The sequence below is a fragment of the Myodes glareolus genome, chromosome 16 (assembly GCF_982192425.1).
Source record: "Myodes glareolus chromosome 16, mMyoGla1.1, whole genome shotgun sequence".
In the NCBI taxonomy this organism is placed as follows: Eukaryota; Metazoa; Chordata; class Mammalia; order Rodentia; family Cricetidae; genus Myodes; species Myodes glareolus.
The window spans coordinates 22978454-23003747 of NC_142041.1; the positions used below are offsets into that span (position 1 = coordinate 22978454).

Sequence of the window (25294 nt, forward strand, 5' to 3'; positions counted from 1 at the left end):
TTCTGGTAATCTCATCTAGCACTTATTCAGCTGACATTGACAACAGGCTTTGCTGTATGTATTTGAAACACCAAGATAAAAGACGTTCTGTAAGCAGAGTTTAATGCATGCAATATTTAAGTAAAATAACATGTCATAATATATGGCTCCCAGGCCCCCTATATTGAAACTCTTAAGGCAGCTTATTAAAATGAAGATTTGTGGGTGATCTCCCTTAGAACTACTGGTTTAGAATCCGAAGAGATTGAAACCCAGAGACTGAAGTTTTTGCATGCCCCATAAGTGAGACTTAGGACTCTGAGGCTTGGCAACCACAGAATTGCATTCAGTGGTACCAGTGTGGGGTCTTGTGTGATGGAAACAGCAGACAGGTGACAGCTTACTGGGATGCTGATTTAAAGGAGGAGCACTAACAGGCCTAGGCGCCTCTGTGGAGCAAGGTGCACAGGTATTGAGTAGAATCACTTCTCCATCTGTTCTTTCTGGAGGTTCCTGAGTTCAAAATCACTGAACATTGCTCAAGGCAGAAAATGCCTGGATCATGGCTGTCTATTGAGAGCCTGCTTGGGCTGCTTGTTTCCATGTAGGGAGACCCTTTTCCTCATCAGTGCACCCAGTAGTTTTGTTCTTAGATGAAACAAAACTTATTCTTCCGGTAAGTGATTTGTAAAGTTTGCCCTCTAGTGGTCAGATTGTGTGTATTTGCAGAGTGGTCACCATTCTGCAAATACTGCCTGCCCTTGGTTGCAGAGATGATTGGTTTTTGTTGTTTGTTTTTGTGTTTGTTTTTTAAATTGCAGAAGAAAAGAATTCAGGCTATTAAAAGTTTAAAGTGGAAAGAGAATAGAAATAGAGCCGATAAAATAAGACAGGAAAGTGATGATGTGGCGGAGTGAGAGGGTCCCACCCAGCTTCACTCAGAATTCTTTTGCTTCAGAGCTGAAGGGCCTGAGGCTCAGAAAGATGTTAGAAATATTCAGATGGCACCATCATACGTAGCCCCTCACCAGAGACTTAACATTCCGAATTCTTGATCAGTGCCTTTTCGACTTCATGACCCTGGGCTGAAGCCTCTCCTGGATGCACTTGGTGAGCTAATTGCTTATCAGAAGTCATCTTGAAAGCCCTTAGAAGTCAATGTATTTAGTGAAGGGTTGGTTTTTAAAGATAAGTTTACATATTTCCCTCCGTGTTTGGAGGAACTGGGCTTTACAGCGCTGCATCCCATGGCCGTGTCTGTAAAAGCACCTGGATATGCTTCAGAGATCACCCCAGTGATTCTTGAAAGTGGGTCCCCATACCGGCAGCATCAGCACCACTTGAGAGCTTGCTAGATGTGCAGATGCTCTGGCTGTATCCCAAGCGGCCTGAATCAGATGCTCCGGGGCTGTGTCCAGCAGTCTAGCTGACGCAGCCCATCAAGCGATTCTGATCCACGGAGAAGTTAGAGAACCATTACCTGCTGATTCAGGAGATTAGCCCCTGTGGCTTGTGGGAATCAGGCCTTCACTATTCTCAGTTTTAGCCACATGATGGAGCACTGGGGAGTCAGGAGCAGCAGGGTTCATGTCACAAATCTCAGGTAGGATGGATGAGATCATTTTAAAGGTTTGGTTTCTCCGTGGGAAGGCAGGGAAGCCCATGTGTGTGACAACACCATTATGCTGTTGGAGTGTGGGAACACACACTGAGTGTGGCTCAACATGATATCGGGAAAGTAATCCTTTCCTGTCCTTCCCAGCAAGACAAAGCCCCTGCAACTCGCTTCTCGGCGCAGGGGAGCCAGAAGCCTGTGGTCACCCATCCGTTTACAATGAAGCAATCAATAGTCTATTCTTCTCCTCCTGCCCCATAGTGGTTGGGCCTTTTTCGAGTTATTAACTGTAAACAAAACACCATTTCTCGATAGATTTGAAACTCCAGGATTTCCTGGTGGACAATGAGACCTTCTCGGGATTCCTTCATCATAACCTGTCCCTCCCAAGGCCGACTGTGGACAGCCTGCTGCGGGCGGATGTCAGTCTCCAGAAGGTAAGCGGCCGCCTTCTGCTCAGTCCATGGGCCCGATCACTGTTCCGTTGTTGGAGGGCTTGGAAATAAATAAAGAAGCAGCTGTGAAGGAAGTAGTTCGAGCTCACGTGTATTTTCACCTCTGATTATGCTCTCTGCTCCAGTTGGCATAGACACACCCTACAGTGAGTGGAATGTGTTGCCCAGCATCAGGGCCAGCCTGTTGAAATGGAGCTGATTTTGTGTCTATACTTTGGCTTTGTAATGACTTCCCTCTAAGGGGCTTCTATTTTCTGTTAAGGTGGATTAAGCATTTAAAGCAACAACAACAACAACAAAACAGCAACAAAAAGAAAAACAAAACATAGTTCTGAAATAAGAGCCAGATTCTAGAACTGGAATCTGTCGCAAAAGATTAAACAAAACACCTTGTGCTTTGTTTTAAAGATAGGGAAGATACACAAAGAAAAGTCTATTAAAATTTGAAGTGTAATATTAGTGTTTACATGGAATTTTCATTTTAGGTTCCTAGAGGACTTCCCGGGTATCATTTATTTTCATACAGCTCCTGGGCAGTGTGCATGACTATAATAAAATCAAAGCTTTTTTTTTTTAAAAAAAAAAAAAGAAAAAACTGTATTCTCTGGCAGAAAGGAGAATTGACCCCACACATGGCCTTACGCCTCTATGCTGGCTTGACTTTGCAGTCAGCAGAAGTAGTGGGGTGTTTATGCTTGAAGAGATCTTTGCTTCACATGGCTGAGAATTTTTAAAATTAGAAAAATGTGCTTACTGCGTGCTCTTATGAAACTAGGAAAATATGCCTTGTGTTTACCAATTGTGCGGTTGGGAGGTAGGCCAGAGGCAGCAGGCTTTTGAAATCGTTGCGTTTAGCATAATTTCCATTGCCCCCTGCCAATTTCATATCTGTTACATGCCATCAGTTTAAAATAAGAGGCATCCCAGGCAGGTCTTTGTGTGGTAATTAGAGTTTCAGTGTTGTTGGGGGTTCTCCATCAGAGCATGGCGACAAAGACAAAGGACAAAAGACAGGAGTGAGCCCGAAGGGTCCTTGAGTATCTGGCAGAAGGTGAAAATGGAGTGGACACCATGGAGGGTCAGATGCTCAGCAGTGCTTACCCAACTGCGTGGGCGTTGAGAGACTTTGGGTTCGTCTCTCACATTGCTCTGTGGCCAGGGTGGATGCCTTCATTTAAGCTGGTGGAGGGGTGGTGATGTTGTAAAAAACCTGAATCATTCCTTCATCTATATGACAAAAGCCGTTCTAGTGCTGTGGATACAAATCTGAACCCCTTAAACAAGACAGCTCCATCTTACTGCAGAGATTTCTGTCTGCTAGAGAGTGAGGCTCAGATGTATACCCAGAAGGGCTAACCAGATCAAAGTGCACGACCAAAGAGAGGTTCCCTGGTGAATTTACTATCAAGAAAACAGGTACAAATAATTTAGAACTGGCCTAGTGAAGAGTTGGTAGAGGCCTGCTTTTCCATATTAGTTTTTTGGGGCAAGTAAAACAAAAATATTTACAATCCTGGCATTCCTTGAACATGATTCTTTGCATTTGTTAAATATCTGTACAGACTTACAGTATATATTTTTCCATGATTGAACCGAATTTCAGTGTCCAGTGTTAAAAGTTCTTGAATAGTTAGGATGACTTTAATGGTTCCAGGGGTTTAGACTCTGGGTTTCCATGAACTGAATCATATATTCCAGTCACGTTGCACACACAGACTGAAGGATTTCCCTGTGCTAGAGGGACAGCAGTGTTCAGATACTGAGTCATGTGTGCAGTTTTGAAACGTGTGGTAGAGCGTATCTTGATTTATCCCAGGGTTCAGTAAACAGACCTCACCTGTGGGGTGACTGCGGCCGTGCACTGCTTAGCATCGCCCAAGCCGTGCTGACGTGATGCTCCCCCAAAGACTTCCAGCCCCCAACTTTCCATTCTCATCCTTCTTTCCCCTCTCTCCTTACGCGAAACCCTTCCAGGTGTTTTTGCAAGGCTACCAGTTACATTTGGCCAGTCTGTGTAATGGATCAAAACTAGAAAAAATCATTCGGCTGGGTGGCCCGGAAGTGTCTGCCCTTTGTGGTTTACCGAGGGAGAAGCTAGATGCCGCGGAACAAGTGCTGCGCTACAACATGGACATCCTGAAGCCGGTCATGGTGAGTGGGCGTGCCCCGTGCAGAGGATTCAAGCTCCGATGCCTGGGCTTTGTGCAGTCTTTTCCTGGACACCATGACTTGTTTTTGAAGAAACTCGGGGCTGGCTGGGACTTGGTGTTATAATTTAGCCCAGTCGTATTCTGAATGTTCTTTTAAATTTCAGTCCATTTCCCAAGGGGTAAGTTGGAGAAGAATGTTCTGGGTGTGGCTGAGTCCAAACTCATGGTCTCTTGTGCTTGTTTCAACTAGAGAAGACCCAGCTTTCATGTTTCTTAATACTATGTTTCTGAGGAAGAGTCCATTCAAAGAAAGATACACACACGCACACACACACACACACACACACACACACATGCACATACGCACATGCACACACCTTTTAAGAAAAAAATCTTGAAATGATTAATAGGAAGTGGCTACTTACTAGTATTTTTAAAACCAGCAGAAGGGAGAGATTGTGGTTAGATAGTGAAACGTTGGAATTGGGTAAGACCACATAAAATTAATTAGTTCACCCAATAACAAAATTGTATTAGGAAGACACACTCAAAACAAACCATAAACAAGAAATCCAAGTAAGCCTGGATGTGTTGATCATCAGGGTTTTGCCTGTAGAGATTCTAGAAGAAGAAATCTTAAGTGTGAGTTCTTAAGATTTCTCAAGAAATGCCTCCAGTGATATTCTGCGACACCCAGCACTCTGCTTTTGTTTCCCAGAGAGAGCTGTTGTGTCTATCGGTTCTCTGAAAAGGCATGTTCTTCGTACTACTCAGATGATGTGTGATCACATTGAACTCTGTGAAGCTGGGTTTCATTATGGAGAACTAGGCCCTCCTCGGGGGTCCTAAGATGCTTGATTTCCATCAGGATCCTGAGCCTCCGTCATGCCTTGGAATGGGCTTTAGAACTAGCTCAGCGTAGACTCTGAACTGTGAGGAAGTTCTTGCACGTGTCTTAACCCTAGCTCTCTAGCTGCTGCCTTAGGCAGAGGTGGTAGCCAGACTGTGGGTTTCTTCTAGGGGCGGCTGTGGTGTGCACACATGCCAGCGGTTGTCACCAGCTTAATGTTTCCTTACTCCTGACATAATGAATTCTGTTTCAGGTTTTTAAAAACCTACCAAGTGCTTGCTTCGGTGGTCTGTGATTCCACTGGTTATTGCTTCTGTCCCTGTAATTTCAAGTAGGATGTATTTCTGTATTGGAGACGTTTGTGAGTGCTCCAGGCAGCAGCGCTACATAGTTAGGAAAACGGACTTCTGATCTTTGTGAGACATAGAGGGTCAAGGTCATTAGAAATGGTGTGAAAGGTGTGATGTGGAATCGTGCTTGGGGGTTGCTTTGCTTCACTTTAAGATACAGAGGTAAACATCTGTCCTTCAAATTTAGGAATTATGAGATGTTTTGGAAGACACAGAAATTGATTCTGGTGTCCATCCGTCCGCTTTCCCTTCAGTTTACTCCTTGAACACCTGTGGTGTTTACAGCCCAGTCCAACCCCTCCTTTCTCAGAGTGTCGGAACTACCTTCCCAATAGAATGACCCCACGACCTCACCATCTGTCCCTTAACAGCTCGAATTTCAACTTGGAATTCATCTGTTTCCTCCTAAAGATCAGTGTTAGGACTCAGAGGTAGAATAAACAAAGCAATCCTGAAGAGTATGTCAATGAACAATGACATTGTTGGTCCAGATACTGCCAAAATCCCGAAAGAAAACCCATCAACCAAGCTCCAACCTGCAGACTTACTCATTTAGCGAACAGTATTTATTGAGTATGTCTTGTATGAGAATTGTTCTGGGTGCCCTGTTTTGTTGAGAGTCTCAAAAGGGCGGCTTTCCAGTGAAGACAGACAGATGGATGCATGACCCTGTGTCTAGGGTGAACTCATGGCGGTCATAAACATACTACCAATACTGAGCGTCCAGGTGGATTTGGCTGTCCACGTGGTCTAGCATAGCAGGTGAACTTCCTTCGCCTTCTCTGAACTTTTTCTTGATGTCCCTTCCTGCACTTTTCCCAGAGAGAGGATGGGAGCATGTGGCGCTCTGTCTGCCTCCCCACTACAGCCCCCACTTCCCTTTGCGCTGTAGGAGAGAGCCATGGTAATGGAGCAGCAGAATCGGCCGGAACAGTTTATTTGCTTCAGTTGTCAGGGTCCCTGCTGTTGCATTGGCTTTGTTTTTCTTTCTGCTTTTGTGACAAATTACTGTACACACAGGAGCTAAACAGTGCCTGCATTTATTAGCTCACAGTCCTGAAGGGCGGAAGTCTGGGTATCTTGGGAGCGCATCCAGACGGAAGTCAAGGTGTTGACAGGGTTCGGTGTCTTTTAGGAGACTCTGAAGACAGGTTCGCTGTGAGCTCATTTAGGGTACCAGCTGAGTTCAGTTCCTTACAGTTGTAGGCCAGAAGTCCCTATTCTGGCTTTTGGCCAGGGGCAAGGGTCTCTCCTTTGATAGGCAATGCTGTCTCTCTCATCCTTTCACACAGCTCTGTTTGTAACATGAGGGCCGGCTTGTTGGGATATCTGTTCCCGCTCAGTACCCCACAGCCGGCAAGTCCCAGAGAAAATCAATCACACAGAGATCTCTAAGTTATAAAGCTGATTGGCCCTTAGCTCTGGCTTCTTATTAGCTCTTATAACTTATGCTACCCCATTATCCTTATCTACGTTAGCACATGGCTCAGTACCTTTTCCAGCGGGGCAGCTTACATCTTTCCTCTCCAGTGGTCTGGGCAGAACTGGCAAAGGAAGCTTCCTGCTTCCCTGAATTCTCCTGTTCTCATTGCATTACCTTCACTTCCTGTCTGGTTTTCCCGCCTATACTTCCTGCCTGGCCAATCAGCGTTTTATTAAAATACATGATTGACAGAATACAGACAATTCTCCCACACCATCTGTTGAGCACCTCGGTTGAGTCTCTTCTGCCACATCTCTCTGTCCCCAGGCAGAGGGAGTTGTGTGCTTTTAAGGGCTGCCATCATTAGATCCGCCCATCCAAGCAGTCCCAGATGATTGCCTTGTCTTGAAGTCCAATTACCAAATTACCTCTATGAAGCACGTGCTGCCCCATTATGTAATGCATTCACAGATCCCAGTTTAGGGTGTGACCGCCATTAGGGAGTAGTGCACCCGCTACTCCCTTTGAATTGGAGAGTATATTTCTTCGTTTCTTAGTGGTGCTCTCTCAGTGACCCAGGCTTTTATTGATCCCTCTTTAGGTCTGGTTTTTTTTCTCACTTGCTCTGATGCATGATAAACAGTACCCGTGCAAGGTTCTGATGCACAGTGGGAAGCAGGGCATCTCTCTTTGAAATATCCGTCCAACAAAATCCGACTGTTTACTGTTTGTCCGTTCTCTCTTTGTGCTTACTTGGCTTAGGCACTGAGGTTCACTCAGGGGCCAGGGAGATGAGAAGCCTGTGGCGTTTTCATTCCAGCGGACTTTTAGGAGCAACTTGGGGGGGGGGGAATATTCCCTTTATTTTATTTTTTATTTTGTCTTCTTTGTTTTACATTCCAACCAGTTCTCCCTCTCACCCTTCCTCCCATCCCCCCCACTTCTCCCCTCTAGCCCACCTTCTATACACTCCTGCCAATGGGTAAGGACTGTCATAGGAAGTCAACAAAGTCTGGTACATTGAGTTGGGGCAGGACCAAGCTCCTCTCCCTTCATTAAAATTGAGCATAGCATCTCCTACCATAGGGAATGGACTCCAACTGCTCATGCACCAGGGATAGATCCTAGTCATACTGCTGGGACCCCCTGAGATAGTCCAATTTTCACCATTAGCTCCTACATACGGAGGGTTTAGTTCAGTCTCCTATAGGCTCCACAGCTATTGACCTAGAGTTAATGAGTTAACATGAGCTTGGTCCAACTGTCTCTGTAGATTTCTTCATCATGATCCTGACCTCCCTTGCTCATATTTTCCCTCCTCCCTCTCTTTGATTGGATTTCCAGAGCTCGGCCTGGTACTTGGTTGTGGATCTCTGCATCTGGTTCCATCAGTTACTGGATCATGACCATCTGATGGTAGTTGTGTTATTCACCAATCTGATTACAGGAGAAGACCAGTTCAGGCCCCCTCTCCACTATTGCTAGGAGTCTCAGCTGGGGTCATCCTTGTGGATTCTTGGGATTTTCCCTAGCACCAGGTTTCTCCTTAACCCCATAGTGGCTCTCTCTATCCGAGACAGCATAATTGAGAACTTTACAGGTTTTGTAAAGTGGGCTGAAATGAGGCTTGTCCTAGAGAGTTTGGGGCTCTGGTTCTGGGTTGCTTTTGTCTTAGTGATGTGGGAATGGTGTCTGATTCTTGAGGTTGGAAGGCTCATAGTCTATGATATTATTGTATTTAGTGATGATCTAAATATATCGAACAATGCCTGCTTTCCCGTTAAGCTAAATAACAGAAAGTACAGTCCTTAGCTAAATAGCTAATTTTTTTCTGTACTTCTTTCTTTACTCCACGAAAGGAAATCCCTTTCTTACTATGGACAATAGGGACTTAATTGAGTTCATAGTCAAGAGGATGTTCTCAGTCAAGAAGACACAATAGGGATTCTGAGCGGTGCGTTCCTGAGTGCTTTCAGTGCATCGCTGGAGCTTTTTGGAGTAGTGTTGTGGCAGACTTTGCCTTCATCGGGGAAGTGTGAGCAGGAGGCCACAGTGACTAGCGGATGTGGCTGCCATTCTGTGCTCAAGCTTCAAGGCCTCATTTGTTTCTTAGGTTAACTGTGTTTAATGGAATTAGCTGCTCTTTAGATCTGATATGTAGTCTACCTTCCTTCATCCACACCCATCATCCTGCCCCATTTATTGTAGCCGTATTGAGTTAAAGAGAAGCTTAGCAAATATTTCAAATGTAAAAAAAAAAAAAAGGAATAACAAAAGGAGGAAACGTCATCAGTGGGTCACTCTCCACCTCCACCTCCACCTGTGTAACCCTGTCTGCTTCCTCAGAGGCAACCCCGGGCTGAAGTTGTTGGTTTTTTTTTTTTAACATTATGCTGCATATATTAAATTCTGTGAACCGCAGTGAATAGTATGGGCTTGCATGTGTTCACCTGGATACATGTGGGTGCTGGGCTGCCCTTTTCTTTTTTTGTGCAGCTCTGTGTTTTTGAGATTTATCAGTGTTGATCATGTGGGACTGGTTCATATTAACTGCTATCTGGTATTCCATTTTTGCTAAAATTTTAAAAAATCCCATTATTTTAGTCTTTGACTTGGTTTTTTAAACTCATTTGTAATATCATTTGATACACAGATTTTAACAGTTAAGATATAGATCCACTTTCTTCTTTTTGGTTGAATCCTTTTTTTATATCTAAATTTTATATTTAAAATTCTTACCCCAAGTTTATAAATATATTTTTAAATATTTTCTCCAATTTGTTTTAAACTTTCAGTTTTCCTTCAGCTCTTTAATCTACCAAGAATTTATTTATGAATAATGAGGTAGGATGGGAAACATGGCTATCTAGGAGATGCAGGAGCGGCTATCAAATGGCTTATCTCTTGGCTGCCAGTTTGAAACATTGCATTCTGCTGATTTCCATCCGTTCCATCTCTGTATCCTGTAATACCCAGGCAGAAAAAAATAGAGTTTTGTCTGGAGCAAAACTGTTTAGATAATCCAAACTTGAGACTGATGTTGAATTTGAATTATGTGCATGTATTTTTAACTCTATTCCATCAGTCTGTGCCTTGAACATCAGTTTGTATCAGCGGCAGGTCGCTGATATTGTTCAAGTATACAGAACATCTATTTAAAAATTATTTTGAAATTATGTTTTATTTGTTTGTGTATGGCACTCACATGCCATGGCACAGATGTGGAGATTGATCAGAGGACACTTTGTGGGAGCCAGATCTCTCCATCCACAGTGTAGGCTTTGGTGGTCAGGTTCAGGTAATGAGACTTGGCAGTAAGCTCCTTTGCTCATCTCATCAGCCCTGAATTGCTTGTTTGTTTGTTTTTTTAAAAAAATCTGTTGTGAAAAGTTCTTCACATCGACATTGACTACTGCACCATATTATGTATGGATTCGTTTAGCCAATAAGAGGCCAATACCCCAGTGCATCAGTTAAGCCAACAGACCACAGTACAAACTATTGACAGTCAAGTCATCTCATCAGACATTGCTTATCGAAGGTCCAGTGCTTGTGGCGGAGGTAACCAGGTCCTTGTGTTTGCATCTAAGGCTCGTTACACTCAAGGTTAGGTAGGGAGGTGCAGGGTGCATGCCTACAGTGTTTGAACTGTTGAAAGAAAAGAGAATGAGCTTACCCCAGACTGTCCAAATTAAAGGCATAGAGGGAAAAAAAACCCCATCACTTATGAAGATGCAGATTTGTTCAGGTGGAGAAGCCACACGGGACCAACTACACCATACCACTGAGGGTAGAACCATCTCCTGCATTTGGTGTCTTGCAGACCTGATTGATTTTCACAGAGCAGAACACAGAGGAGGGCAGTTGTTGTCTTGAGTACTGGGAAACTCTGCATCCAGGAGCAGCTGGTAGTAAGAGTTGAGGACGGAAAGAAGGGGAAGGTGAAATTGTTTGTGCTTGCTGAATGAAGACCTTAGTGTTGGCAGAGTAGCTGAGGGTATGGAGACCTGGGGATTTGAGTCACTTGCCTAGGGTTCTGTAGACCTCAAAAAAGAAATGTACCCACCTACATTTCAGATTTTAGAAATGCGTCAGATTGACAAGTTTGTTTTGCCCGGTTTATTTTTGCTTTATAATCCTGAACATCCGTCAGCATGGGGGTAGGCCATGATCAACACAAAACCATTTTACCTCCTGCCGCTGCTGATTAGGACCTCTCAGTATGTAAGTGTCTCCCCGACTGTGGGACATCACAGGTTCGGCTTCCATTGTGCCGATCTTCAGTAATAAAGTGAATCCACAGAGGGAAAGTGAAACAGGGCTGCTCACTGTTTCTGTTCCTGAGTTCCTCTCTCTGGAAGGAGCAGCCATTGATGTGATCTGTGTGCTGTATCACAGATGTCCCTGAGTATAGATAGCATTTCCAGGTGAGCACCGGTCCCTTGGAGGATTGAGAACAGGAATTCTGGGGTTTGATTCTCCTTACTAAGCCATCCTAGTTGAGCCCAGGTGTCCAGCTGCGCCCGTTCTCTCATAGGCAGATTTTCTTAGAAATGGGCTTCCAGGACTGTGCCAGCCACTAAGATTATGATGATCGTCACTCACTATTCTGCATTTGGAATTCACTTTAAAACAACACATCAAAAGATACAGATCGAAGACCAACTCCACGACTATTTCTTATCTATTTCTTACCGTTAGTCCTGTCTACCCCTGGTGCTTTCCACGTAGCTCCAGTGTTAGGATTTTGCAGCAGTCTCTGACATGACATGCATTGTCAGAACAGTCTAAAATTCTCTAGGTGCTTGTTCCAATATTGAATAAAATGAAACAGAATCCATAAAAGCCCTTAGAAATCCTGCATCCCCTCACTTCGGAGATTTTTCTTCCTGGTCCTTCCTAGCCATGGAACTGAAGTTGGAGTTCCTTCTGCAGCAATTCTGGTTTCAGAGCTTCTGAGTTTTCTTTGTTTTCCTTAGCTTTTCTGCCGTGATTTATCTTTCCTTTAGGCCTAATTATTTTTCTCATGTTTACTGTGCAGCTAGGCTGTGTATCATAACAGCTAAATACATTAATTAGTAAATGCAAAGTGCTGACTAACTCTTGACATAAAAACAGTGTTCTGTGTTAAATTTTCAGTGTTCAAAATAGTGAGAATAGTGCTGAACCCACAGAGAAAAAAAGCATTATTCTCTTGCTTTGGTTACTATTGATTTTATCTCCCCCCCCCCTTTTTTTGTGAGCCATCACGGACTTTTGTCTCAAGGCCGTGTCTATAAACATGTGTCTTGTAGAAGCGTAGATAAACTAGACTTTCTGGTCAGAATTCATTGAACACACATGCACATGCATGCACAACACACACATGCACACATAGAAGTGTATGCCTGCATGTGAGATATTTCTGTACGTTGTCTGTTCAGTAGCCTTAAGTTTGTATTTCTGTAGTCATCTATCAGAGAGAAATTCTTACCTGAAGAAAACTAAACGTGCAGGCATGTGGTTAGAGTAATTGTACAGTGTTCTTTATTTTTTTTTTTATTAGAAGTTGGTTTCTTGTTTTTTAAATTCGAGATTGGGAATGGTTTTGATTTAGTTGTTTATTTTCTGTTTAGAGATTTCAGCCTTGTATTTGATCTCAGAGACAAAGGATTTTTCCCCCCTCTCTTTCCAGACAAGACTAAACTCTACATCTCCTCTCCCGACCCAGCAGCTGGCGGAAGCCACCAGAACATTGCTGAACAGCTTAGGGGGGCTGGCCCAAGAGGTAAGTTGTGTCTTTTTAGCCATAGTGAGCAGACTGGCTGTTATTGTTTTCTTTAGTTCTGGGTTTGGCTAACATGGTCCTTTTAGTTTGAATATCCCATGCTGTGACATTAAATTTTAGAAGCACAAGTAATCTAAAGCTTATCAGTTTTGGTCTCCATTGGAGAAGAAACTAAAATGCATCAATGTTGCAGAGATAGTTCGTGGTTTAGGGCCTCATGTCTAGTCTACATCTTTCTGTGTGAGCTTCTGCCTGCCCCTAAATCCCTGCACATTTGTGAAGAGGAAAATTTTCTCCCGTTCCACCTCCCCCTGTGCACTGACTTGCTTGGCAACAGCTTCTACACAATGTTTTCAACAAGGCCATCCGGACTGCCGTTTTGTCAAAACACACCTTTGCTAGCCAACAGGAATGCTGTGGCGTTCCTCATCCTGCTTTCTTTGCCTTGTGAAATCTGGCCTTTGGGGTTCAGCTGTGGGAATATGGTCTCCTAGTGAGCGCTGGGCTGATTTGGCCTTTAGATCCACAGGTCGCATGTGTCAGTGTGGACATTGTCCTGACATCACAGTCAACCTCTTCCAGGAATCCCAGCTGCTATCTATTCTAGCTCTAGTACACAAAGTGGGCTACAATGTTTCAGGACCACCTGAATGCAGTAATCCCTGGGGAAAGTGTCTCCGGCTTTGTCCAGCCTTTATCCTTTACCACTTTTTCCATGTTTCTATCACTCTTTCTCCTCCAAATATCAAAAGATACTTTATTTCCTGACCATCGACTAGTTCACTTTGGTCACTGAACAAACAGCACATTTGGAAAGTTCTGAAAACCCTGAGATGGAACAGACACATCACTGTGTGTCTTTCTCTTTGAACTCTACTCATGCATCTCTGACAGAGGGGCTGGCGCTCAGCCCCCACTTCTAGGAGCAGACCTTTGTCAGCCTTTTATTTGGTCTTCTGGTTCTGAGGGCAAGTGACTTTTGGATAGGTGAAGAAGCTGGACCAGTTGGGGTTCTGCAGAAAGATAGGAAGAGAAACGGCCCTTCAAGTCCATATCTATTTCTGTAGGGCTCTGTGAGTTGACATGCCTTGCCCTGCTCGGGAAGGTTCCCTTCTTGTCCTGTTACATGTTGCTCATTTCTGGCCTTGGAGGAAGGATAGCAGGCATAGTGATGGCTGGATGGGCTTGGTTGGTGAGGGTGGTGACTCTAACCTCAAGGTTTGTTTCAGCTGTTTTCTCTTCTGTGCTTGTTCCTGCTATTATTCTGGGGTAGAACAAAGTAATTAAAAGGACATGATGTGCTTGGTGGTCGATGTGATGGAAAAGTATTCAGCCAAGGTTTATACATTTTTTTTTCTTGGCTGTCTCTGAGAGTTCACTTACTTCTAGTTCAGCATCATCAATGGTGTCCTCTTTTCCTGACAGATCACCTTCATGTCACTTTGGTCACATGTTACACAGTTGGTCTTCCTGAATAATGCTAAAAAAAAATGCATTTGCTTGGTCCTTGTCTAGAGAGAAAGTTAGTTGCTATGTTCAGAGCCCAGCTATTAACAGGAAAAGACAAGGGCACCACAGGTGGATTATGGTATTTTGACTTCTTTTGCCTACATCATCCACAGGGCACAGTGAGGTACCTTTTATTGTGCCCGTTTCACAGACGGCATTGTGGCTCAGGAAGTTAGACGCTTTGCCCACAGTCTTCTAGGCAATTAATTGGTCTGAATGGAACTTGAACTCGGGACCTAGAAACTCTGAAGTCTGTGTTCTGCTTTGCTCCTTCCAAGAATTCATCACACACTCCTGTGATGACTGCCATAGACCGGAGACCCTAAAAGAATGTCTGCATTAGCCAGCCTGGCAGTGGGGATGGGAGATGAGTGAGGGCTGAGTTAACGTCAGAGCTGGGTGAGAGGGAAGGTATGCAGGACAAGAGTGAGAAACCATGTGGTATCGCAGACACAGTACAGGCCAAGTTCCTGACCGTGCTGGTTACTGCAGCTCAGCCGTGATCACAGCAACCTCGCTGCCAGCATTTTTCTCACAGAAAAGTAGACATCAGAAATCAACAGGTCAGCTGATGGGATAGGATAACAGGGATCTGTGCAGTGAAGAAGAAAAAAATCACGTAAGGAGGGTAGAAGGAGTGATGAGATAGCATTTGAAGGGAGTGGGGGAAGTCGCTCCAAAGACAATTCTGCTGTGCTCCAGGCAGGAAGAAGAGCGGATGCAAAGCCCTCGTACCAGGACATCCTTAGAGACATGCTTAAGATCCATGACGGAAGCCAAGGAGCTAGAAGCAGGGGATTAAATGTGACTTCATGTTTGCACAGTGTCTACACACTGGGTGTTGGATTGAGGAAGAGACTGAGTTGAGGGGAAGGGAGGGTGAGGGTCATTGCAACAGATGGAGAATGTAAGGCATTGGTCCGTCCGTTCGCTCAGGTGATCGCAAGTACAGCCACCCTTCTTGGGCTAGAAGATTAAGTGGTTACCCTCTCCTGTGAGCAGAGTAAGTGTACAGTGTGAGCCATGGTAGTGGAGAAGGAGCAAGAATTCTCTCCTCGGGCAGGTGCTGGATGGAGCCACCAGTTTGGGATAACCCAGTAATCAGGTGTTGTAGGTCCCAGTACCACAGATAGAGGAGAGAAGACCAGTTGATCACTGCAGGGAATGACAGTGATTTCAGACACAGTATGTTCTGGAACATAGCTTTTGGGTTAAGAAAATAAAGTGTCTGCTTCTCCTCTCTTGTCCCAACCCTTGCTCTGTCCTTCGCTCTCTTTCCCTTCCCCCGTTTCCTCTCCACACCCTGACACCAGCTGTTCAGCGCAAAGAGCTGGAGTGACATGCGGCAGGAGGTGATGTTTCTGACCAACGTGAACGGGTCCAGTTCCTCCACCCAGATCTACCAGGCTGTGTCCCGCATTGTCTGTGGTCACCCTGAGGGTGGGGGGCTGAAGATCAAGTCGCTCAACTGGTATGAGGACAACAACTACAAAGCCCTCTTTGGAGGCAACGGCACCGAGGAAGACATGGACACCTTCTATGACAATTCTACAAGTGAGTGTCCGTGCACACCGAAGCCTCGTCCCTGTCTTAGGTCTAGCCTCTGCCTGCGTCTTCCACTCCTCACACTTACTTTTCTTCACTCTGTGTAGTAGCAGGGACACTGTCCTCTGCTCTCAGGACATTGCTCAGAGTCCTTGAGGAGTGAGTCACTCTCGGGTCTTTGAGTGGGAGGCTGGTACATCCCGGGCGTTTAGTAGCACTATCAAAAAGGGGAATGAGTGATTGACAGCCAGTCTCCCCAGTTTGCATCATGGGTGAACTCACCCATATGTGGAATACATTGTTTACATTTGGAGATCATTGTCCTCACTCATTGCACAGTTGTTCATTCTCTTAGTCTTCAAGTTTGATAGATAGAAATCAATAGTCATATATGTTTGTTATATTTATATTTAGGCTAATCAGGTTATTTAGGTGCATAGAGATCATACTTAGTATAGATAGTATAATCTCAACCTCTTCGAAGAGCTGTAGAAAATGGCCTTTGATCTAACTCATAGTTCTATAGTAGTGAGACACATTCGCTCCTGACATCACCGCTCTACTCCCGAGAGAACGCGTTGAGCACCAAAGACACTCCACATGGAGCTTTTCTTCTTCCTGGCAGAACTGGCCTTTGGGCAAAGAAAAAGCCCATACCTCAACCACTGACAGAATTACAGAATATCCGTAAATGGATAAAAACAGGATTGTCTTATCTTGCCAAGACAGGGTGAGAGAGTCGTAAAAGGTTTCTTGCCTTTGAAAAATGGCATGTCTGTTACATCAGGCCTTAGCCAAAGTTGGTTGACTCAGCATTGTATACGAGACTTTGGGTAATTGCCCAGGTATTCAGTTGTCTCTTCCATTTGTTGCACATTTCGGAAGTTTCCCTCTTGTACTTCCAGGCTGCTTGAGTAAAATTATTTCCCTTCTCAGATCTTTGATGGAGTTGCATCATGGGTGAACTCACCCATATGTGGAATCGAAAATAAAATAAAATAAAAACATAAAACAGGTTAGAGAGAGAGAGAGAGAGAGAGAGAGAGAGAGAGAGATTGATTGATTGCTTGGACTGAGTGGGTGATGGAGAGATGGGATGTGTTGGTCAGAGTGTTCAAAATTTCACTTATGCAAAGTGAACTAGATAGCATAGTGTATGAGTGTTTGGTGACACTGTGTTATATGTTTAGACTCTAAGAGAGTTAATCTTAATGTTAATGCACAGACAGACTGGCTGTCTGCATGAAGTGATGGATATATTTGTTGATTGGACTGTGGTAGTCACTTCACAGTGAATATCTGTAGCAGTGTTCTGTTGTATATTTCAAATAAATATCATTTATTTTTTAGTTAAATCTCAGGAAAGTCAGGAAGATTTATAAAAAGGAGATTTGGGTTCTTTAAAAAAATTATTTTTAGTTTTGCTGTGAGATAAGCTTTATAATAAACACCCAAAAGTGGGTGACAGTATTAATAGTAATTACAACAACAACTACAAGAAAATCTAACATTAAGGCAAAATTTCCTCTTTATAATTCGTCCTATTTAAATTACCTTATCTCATTCTCACAGTAACCCTGCAAGGAAGGTTCTGGAACCTCACATTCCATTGGCTCAGAGGTTTTAGTGCCTTGGTTAAAGCTGCATTCCTAGGTAATCCCCAAACGCTGGGCCTCCAGCCCACACACTCCTGGCGCTTCCCAGTGAACTGTCTCGTTAATGGTGGCATGTGTGCACCTTCACACTCAGACATCCGATCTCATGTTTGTTCTGCATTCTTAGCCACAAGACGGTGTTAGAGAACCCCGTAACTCTATACCCACTTAGCACACTTGGGCGGCTCTGTGTGGGTGTGTGTCCTGTGCCTGGTGACAGCCAGGGTTTGGTGTTACAGTTCTGACAATGCCATGTTTTCCTTGAAAATACCACGCGGCTGAGCCATTCTCTATTGCCAACCACAGGTGTGTCTTTCAGATACAGAGTGGAGCAGCTTCTTGTGTGTGGCTGTAACACAAGAGCCTCGTGTCCACTGGAGTACCACACTCCAGAACCTTCCAAGTCGCCCTATACAAGCCTGAGGAAGATGATGGTGTTGGCAGTTTTATGAAGCCATCTACTCTTCCCCAGTCTTCAAATCCATCCAGGGGCATCTCTCATTTACACAACAGATAGACCTGAGGCCAAGTCCTTAAAAACAAAAGTTCTGACATTGGAGATATAATGCAACCAAGAGTGGTTGCATACCATGAGTGAGGCCATGGACTGATGCCTAGGATGCCCCCCAATTCTGCTATCTTTATTATTGTTATTATTGTTTCAACTATTTATCAGGCAGCTTGCAGAAGTTACATGGTATCTAAAGTAAAGCCCACCTGTTCATTTGAGCTTTGGATATATCAGTTTTGAATTTTTATTAAATATAAATACACTTGTGATAAGATCTTGATTAATTATCAAGGAAATTACTGACATTTCCTTGAAACTAAAATCTAAATGCAGCCTTCTGGCTTTCCCAATAAGTGTTCCATCCGTTTTCAGTGTATAAACAGCTGTCGGGGCTGACATGAGGGTGTATAGCTAGAGTTAGGATGGCGTGTGCATAGCCCAAATGTCCTTCTAGATCAGCTCTGATCTAAGTCTAAGAAAGGGCCTGATTCTTTCATACATTGAGCGCTTTAGAGACCTCACAGGAAATACCTCAGTTAGTCCTCTTCATAGCTCTGTCAAGTAGATGCTATGAACTTTTCTTTGTACAGTGGAGAAAACTGAGACTCAGATAATTGGAGTCATCCACTGCATGAATAGGTGGTAGGATGGGCATTTGTCCCCTGTCCTGACCGGGAGGCTTTAACCTCTAAGGTCCTGTTGGCTTCTGGCCGTGTATATAAGCCAATGTCTGCTTTATGTCTTTGTAGCTCCTTATTGCAATGATCTGATGAAGAACTTGGAGTCCAGTCCTCTTTCTCGAATTATTTGGAAGGCACTCAAGCCTCTGCTTGTTGGAAAGATTCTGTATACTCCCGACACTCCAGCTACAAGGCAGGTCATGGCTGAGGTAAGCTGCACAGGCTTAGGGCTCTGTCCCCAGAATCCCCCCAAGAATTAGAGACAGGAAGTGAAGGCACCTTCAGATAGAGTGTGCTGAGTATACTCATGGCCTTAATGAAAGTTTTAAATTATTAAAAAAAAATGTAACCTTGGGAGCCAGCTCTCTGGCCCTGAGTGTTTGAATTATAGCTACAGGAGGAATTTCTAAGGAAGAGAAAGGGCTAGGCAGGGATTTCTTTTTTTTTTCCTTCGGGGAACCTTGGAATGCTCACTGCCTCTTCTGCCTCTCTTCTATTTGTACGGATTCTGGTTCCCTACCTGACTCTAGGTGAACAAGACCTTCCAGGAGCTGGCTGTCTTCCATGACCTGGAGGGCATGTGGGAAGAGCTCAGCCCCCAAATCTGGACCTTCATGGAGAGTAGCCAAGAGATGGACCTTGTGAGGGTGAGCATCTCTTCTACTCACTTTACTTGCTTGGTCTCGAAGAGGCTTCTGGACATCTTCCCAGAAAATACCTGAGATGATGATGCTGTAAGTTAAACCAATTGAGCTGCAGTAGGATTAGCTGCAGCCCCAGAGCCCCTGCCCCTGTAGAAGCCCAGACCAAGGTGCAGTGATAGCCCTGGGTATGTCAGCATTGCTGCCCTTCATGACCCAATAGCAGTTTTGCACAAAAACTAAGTGAAGACTAGAAACTGGATGTTGAATTTGGTGATTGCAGGACGCTGAGTCTTTTCACTTTGGCTGTAGTCGTTAAGGTAGGCACAGCATTTTCTGTAGCCTGTCTGTGTCTCAGTAGATCTTAGAATGAAGTATGGGGACAGAAACATGATCTGGCAAGCAGACTGGTCAGGTTCTGGTTCCCTAGGCTCAGGGTGAATGCAGCCAGCATTGCTGCCATGGAGTGGAGGGAATTGCATGTGACATGCTGGGCCACTTGAGAGGGACGAGTGCTCCAGAGATAATCAGGACCTAAAGGAGAGCAGTCTGAGGATGCCATGTCTCCTTTGTGTCAGCACGAGAGCCTTTTAATCACATCGTCCCTGCCTCGGGGATCATTAGACAGCTTCCGATTGCCATGGTGAGGGAGGCTACTTCCTTTGATTTCTTCCGCTATCAAGATGCAAGGGAGGATGTTTGCCAGGCTTCTGGCGTTGGACCTTTGTGTCCTGAGGGATGCTGGGTTTTAGAGGCACCCCCATCTCGAGGGAGCGCTTTGGAAGTTTAGCTATGCTCTGGGGACAAGTTGCTGACCAAGGGGCCACAGGACCTGGAGAAGCCAGAGCCTCCTTTGACACAGGGGTGCTGTCACGCCTGTGCAGAATTCCTGACTTGGTGCTTTGACCCTCAAGGGATGTGGGTGAGAACCACATCCGTCTCTTGCATTCATGCTGAGTCATAGCACTAGCTCACACTTGGTGCGTGGCTCTCCCTTCAGCCCCAGTTCTCTCCTGCGGGATTTGTGTGCCCCTCCCACAACAAACACGGTGTGCAGCAGCACGTACCCCCGGCCTTGTTTCCCTGTTCTTTCTTTCCCCGTGGGATCCTTACTTCTATCATTTGGGATAGTTCTCTTTCCAAGAGGGAAGGGGCTTAGAGAATTTTAGCTGAATTTGGGCATACATAGATGTTTCTCTGCTCAAACCAAACCAAAACCAAACAAACACCCCTCCTCCCCCCAAAAAGCAAGGTCTCATCAGTCGTATAGCTCAGACTGGCCTGCAACTCACTGTATAGCCCAGGATGACCTCAAACTCAGGGCAATCCTCCTGTTGCAGCTTCCCCCAGTGCTGGAATTACAGGAATGAACCACTGTGCCTGACCTTCCCGGCTTTTAAATCAAGAGTTTCTTTGGAGACCTCAGCTGATCATAAACTCTCAGTTCTTAAGGAATAGGTCCTTATAAACATGTGGAAGGGACTTTTCTCGGAGAATCCTGGGTGTGGAATAGGAAGTAAAGAAGCAGAGGTGGAAAAGAAAGGTGTGACAGTCTTTGATGTGGGCCCCTGTGTCAAGCTGAGGATCTTTAACTTCAGAGAAGGGCATCAGATGGCTTTAAGCAAGTGGGGGATGTAGACACATTTCTGTAGGAGACAAAGGGGTGCAAGGCAGAGATTGTCTGAGTGAGCAGGAAGGATTGAGCGCAAAGGAGGTGATCTGTAATGGCTTTTTGTTGTTGTTGTTCATAACTGGACATGGTCCCTCATCTCCAGGCCCAGCTTTCTCCCATCTCGTACTTCATGTAAAATGTCAGGTCCTCTGTTCCTTTCAGGCTCCCTGGAGATGCCGTAGGGTCAGTGACCTCACTGGGTCTGGATGTCCTGTTGGTCTGGATGGCCTTTCCCCATACTGCTTAGACTCCCATACTGCTTAGAAGCCCCACTGGGCACCCAATGCCACCATCCCATCTCTGCCCTTATTTGCTCATTCACTTCCAGGTTATCCGAATAAAGTAGTTTCAGAACTGATCTCCCATGCCTCTGTGGACTTTTGTGAGGGACAGTTTTACATCGTTATACTGGTACCTCCCTGGGGACAGTGTACATTGTTATTCCCTTGGGGAAAGCCATTGGAAGTGGAAGTTTCAAAATCCACAAAGAATGAGTCCCGTGCTGTACCTTTGTTCCAACCCCCTTCCCCTAGGGATGCATCCTATGGCAATAATTTTAAAGAAGCCATCGTGGGAGGGACGATGCTATTCCTGTAATTGTTACTGTGGGAAACTGGAGATAGACTAGATGCTATGCAGTACAGGAATAGTTAATGAAATTATAGTGGATACAGTCTGTAAAATCGTTATGTTCCCATTAAAACGGCGAAGAAGAAGCCACCCAGGGGAAGAGCTTACAAGGTTAGTGAAAAGAAGACTGATTAGGAAAGGTGCTCTTCTCTGGAGACCCGGCTCAGTAGAGCAGGGGCCTCCTGCTCTCCCTGGAAACGGGGAAATGAACATGGCGCCTCTGTCCGTTTGCTCAGTCAGCAGTTGCCCCGTTTCCCTGGCAGTGCGTCCTTGCAGGCCTCGGGTTGAGGACCAGAATGGCTTACCTGTGACCTTTTTCACACTGATAGGCGATGGGAAACAGGTCTCCATTTCATCATGATCCATATGTTCTTGGCTGGGGAAATGCCATCTTTTACTTGGATTTCCCAGCAGCATTTCTTCCCTGAGTTAAGCCTTAGATGTGGGCTTATCTGGCATCATTAGACGTGTCTCAGAAGAGAGGGCAGATACAGGGGTGCCGGACGCAGTGGGCCTGTGTCTTCCAGCCTGGCTTTCCCACTCATTAGCTGCATTAACATCCCTGAGGTTCTGATTTCCCGTGTGTGAAATGGGCAGAATCAAGGCTACACCCTCATGATGCTGTGTGAGCTATGATGCCTATAGATCCCGTAGCATGCTGTTCTTACTGTTGCTAGAGTTAAAACCGTTAACCACAGTCCGGTACAGTGGGAAGCCTATGGCCTGTGAGTTCAGAGGTCTGACTTTGTGCTCAGCTCATCCATTCACATGGTCAATATCAGTCATGCAATTTCAACTTTAGTCTTCGTCTTTGTCAAATAGAAGCCTCGTCGCTGTGTCTTACAAGTTTCTGTGTGGAGATGCACAGACACAGACCGAGGCTGGGAGAAAGGGTGTGGTATGTGACGTCGCACGCCTCACCATGAACTTGATGTTTTTTGTTCACGCGTTCTTCCTGGAATGTCAGACGCTGTTAGACAGCAGAGGCAATGACCGGTTTTGGGAACAGAAGTTGGTTGGATTAGATTGGACGGCCCAAGACATCATGGCATTTCTGGCCAAGAACCCAGAGGATGTTCAGTCCCCAAATGGCTCCGCGTATACATGGAGAGAAGCTTTCAATGAAACCAACCAGGCAATCCAGACGATATCTCGCTTCATGGAGGTGAGGGTCTGCTGTGCACATCCTTTAGTAAGGGCTTTTTACCTTTGAGATGTTACAGTAAAGTTAAAGGCATAAGGAGAGCCTAGAATGAATGTGTGGTGTCCTGCACAGCTATATCCCGCAGGCCTGGAGGACAAGATAAACCCTAGATGAACGGCTTCGTGAGTAAATAAACTCACTTCGAGCTTTGCTTCAAATAGACTCCAGTGTTTCTACCCATTGTCTTCTAGGTGTTCCCATGTGTTGATAATCTCGATTCGAATGGTAATAAATTGCTCTCTTATAAAAGCCGTATTTATGAAACTTATCTAATCTAATTTGGGACAGATAAAACTTTAAACCTTTAATCCTAACATTGATGGAATGGAAAAAGCTGACTAGAACTTTTTCTTATCTGATTTTGACGGGTTTGTTGCGGTGACTCGGCTTGCTAAGAAAATGGAATGGAATAAAACAGGATCGTAGCAGAAAGCAATACAAGTAGTGTTCAGTATTTCCCGTAAACCTCAGTTCTAAGCTTGGTTGAACCAGGAAAGCTACGTTAGAGAGGACTAGGTGATGGCGATTGGAAAATTAGGGCCGCCCGTGCCCACCTCTCCAAGGAGTCTGAGTTCTGGCTACAGTTATCTTTCTGGCCACCAGTGTTCTAATGAGACGTCTGTCTTGCCTTCTGTCAGTGTGTCAACCTGAACAAGCTGGAGCCCGTTCCAACAGAAGTCCGGCTCATCAACAAGTCCATGGAGCTGCTGGATGAGAGGAAGTTCTGGGCTGGGATCGTGTTCACAGGAATCGCTCCTGGCAGTGCCGAGCTGCCCCATCACGTTAAGTACAAGATCCGAATGGACATTGACAACGTCGAGAGGACCAATAAGATCAAGGATGGGTAAGTTGAACTCCATCACACCAACCCGGTCTTGTAAAGGTCAGGAACATAGTTTGGATGACTTTTATGACGGGTGGTACTCCATTAGCGATTTGGAAGGAATTTCAACAACAAAGCAGCAGCAGCAGCATGACTTTGCTAAAACTCCATCGTTGCCGGCAACTGTTAATCAAAGGCCATAAAATATTAGTCTTTCTGTTTCAGCATTCCCCTTCAAAAGATTAATCCAAAGGACTTAAAAGTCAGGAGGAAGAAAGGAAAGCCTTTAGGGGTCTCCAGGCTAGGCAGACACATTTTTATAAAAAGAGGCAGACAGCCGATGAAAGCAAGCGAGTGGCTGGGGAAATTTTAGTATGTACATCTGATGCCATGTCAGGTCGCCATTAAAGGGGAAAGAAAAACAGACCCACAAGGAGTGTGTTCATGGTGATTATTTTTATTTAAGAATCTATGTACTTGTAACTGAGATAAGAATAGGAAATTAAAAAATAGGAAGAGCAGCCAAGGAAGTGTGGGGCACTGTGGGTAATTGGATTTTCCAGTGTGTGCTTTGTAGGAAGGTTTGATCTCCTATCATTCGGTTTCAGGTACTGGGACCCGGGTCCCCGGGCTGACCCCTTTGAGGATATGCGCTATGTCTGGGGGGGCTTCGCCTACCTGCAGGATGTGGTTGAACAGGCGATCATCAGAGTGCTGACGGGGACTGAGAAGACAACAGGTGTCTATGTGCAGCAGATGCCCTATCCCTGTTACGTTGACGACATGTGAGTGTACCAACAAGCCAGCATCTTTATTCCACCAGCGGCTCCATGTCAGTGCATGTGTCCGTGCATGTTTCTGCACAGCGTGGGAGTGAAAGCAAACCAGTAGGAGGTGACCTTAGAGACACCTTCAGGGAGAGACCAAGTTGGATTCTGACCCCACCCTTAATGTTTAGCACCTTAATGTTTAGGTAAAGTTACTTACCTTTATTTTACTATTACCCCCACTATTTCCTGGTTATTAAAGTGACCCCCTAAAGAAATCTTGGATGGTATACTCTGTCAGCCCGGGTTCTGTCTCATCTCCTTCTACTGCTAATGAAGCTTTGGTCATTTGAGAGTCCAGTGGGCCTTCCCTTGGTGACCCAAACGTAGTTTTTCTTCCAACATGTAAGAGCTTAGATCTAAGCCTGGCTTATGTGTGTCTCTTTCGTCTGTGCCTCCAGTTTCCTGCGGGTGATGAGTCGGTCCATGCCCCTCTTCATGACCCTGGCCTGGATTTATTCAGTGGCTGTCATCATCAAGGGCATCGTGTATGAGAAGGAGGCGCGGTTGAAGGAGACCATGCGGATCATGGGCCTGGACAATGGCATTCTCTGGTTTAGCTGGTTCATCAGCAGCCTCATCCCTCTGCTTGTGAGTGCTGGCCTGCTGGTCATCATCTTGAAGGTAAGGTGGCCTCACTCCTTCCAGAAAAGCACAAATTTACCTGTACCACACTGTGTACTCAAGGCTTGACCCTTAGGAGTATTGGGCAGGGATTATTTTCAAGTCCATGGTCAGAAGGTTATTCACTGTTACAAGTTTGGATGTCTGGAGGAAGAGGCTGAGGCCAACTTTGATATATGGATATTAGGCGGGATCAGTGTCTAGAGGGATGGAATGCATGCTGGGTCTTGCAGAGAGAGGAATTGGACCATGATTAAGCAGCCCAACGAGGTGCTCTAAAGAGTACCCAGGAGAATAGAGAGTTCCCACATTGAACTGTCCAAATTCTCATCCCCAAGACCTGACATCCTCTGTTCCATTTAGTCAGTCATTGGATGGGGGCTC

The 25294-nt window shown here is 45.1% G+C and overlaps 1 protein-coding gene across 2 annotated transcripts in view; it reads left to right on the plus strand.

Annotated features, from left to right (window-relative positions):
* Nucleotides 1–25294, plus strand: part of Abca1 (ATP binding cassette subfamily A member 1) — a 117878-nt gene that overhangs the window by 50364 nt on the left and 42220 nt on the right. For both annotated transcript variants that reach the window (XM_048420688.3, XM_048420689.3), the window contains exons 6-15: nucleotides 1910–2031; nucleotides 4024–4200; nucleotides 12497–12589; nucleotides 15412–15652; nucleotides 18559–18698; nucleotides 19020–19136; nucleotides 22400–22597; nucleotides 23275–23480; nucleotides 24068–24244; nucleotides 24688–24910. In XM_048420688.3, coding sequence (XP_048276645.3) covers nucleotides 1910–2031; nucleotides 4024–4200; nucleotides 12497–12589; nucleotides 15412–15652; nucleotides 18559–18698; nucleotides 19020–19136; nucleotides 22400–22597; nucleotides 23275–23480; nucleotides 24068–24244; nucleotides 24688–24910 — 1694 coding nt within the window. The remainder of the gene's footprint in view (nucleotides 1–1909; nucleotides 2032–4023; nucleotides 4201–12496; nucleotides 12590–15411; nucleotides 15653–18558; nucleotides 18699–19019; nucleotides 19137–22399; nucleotides 22598–23274; nucleotides 23481–24067; nucleotides 24245–24687; nucleotides 24911–25294) is intronic.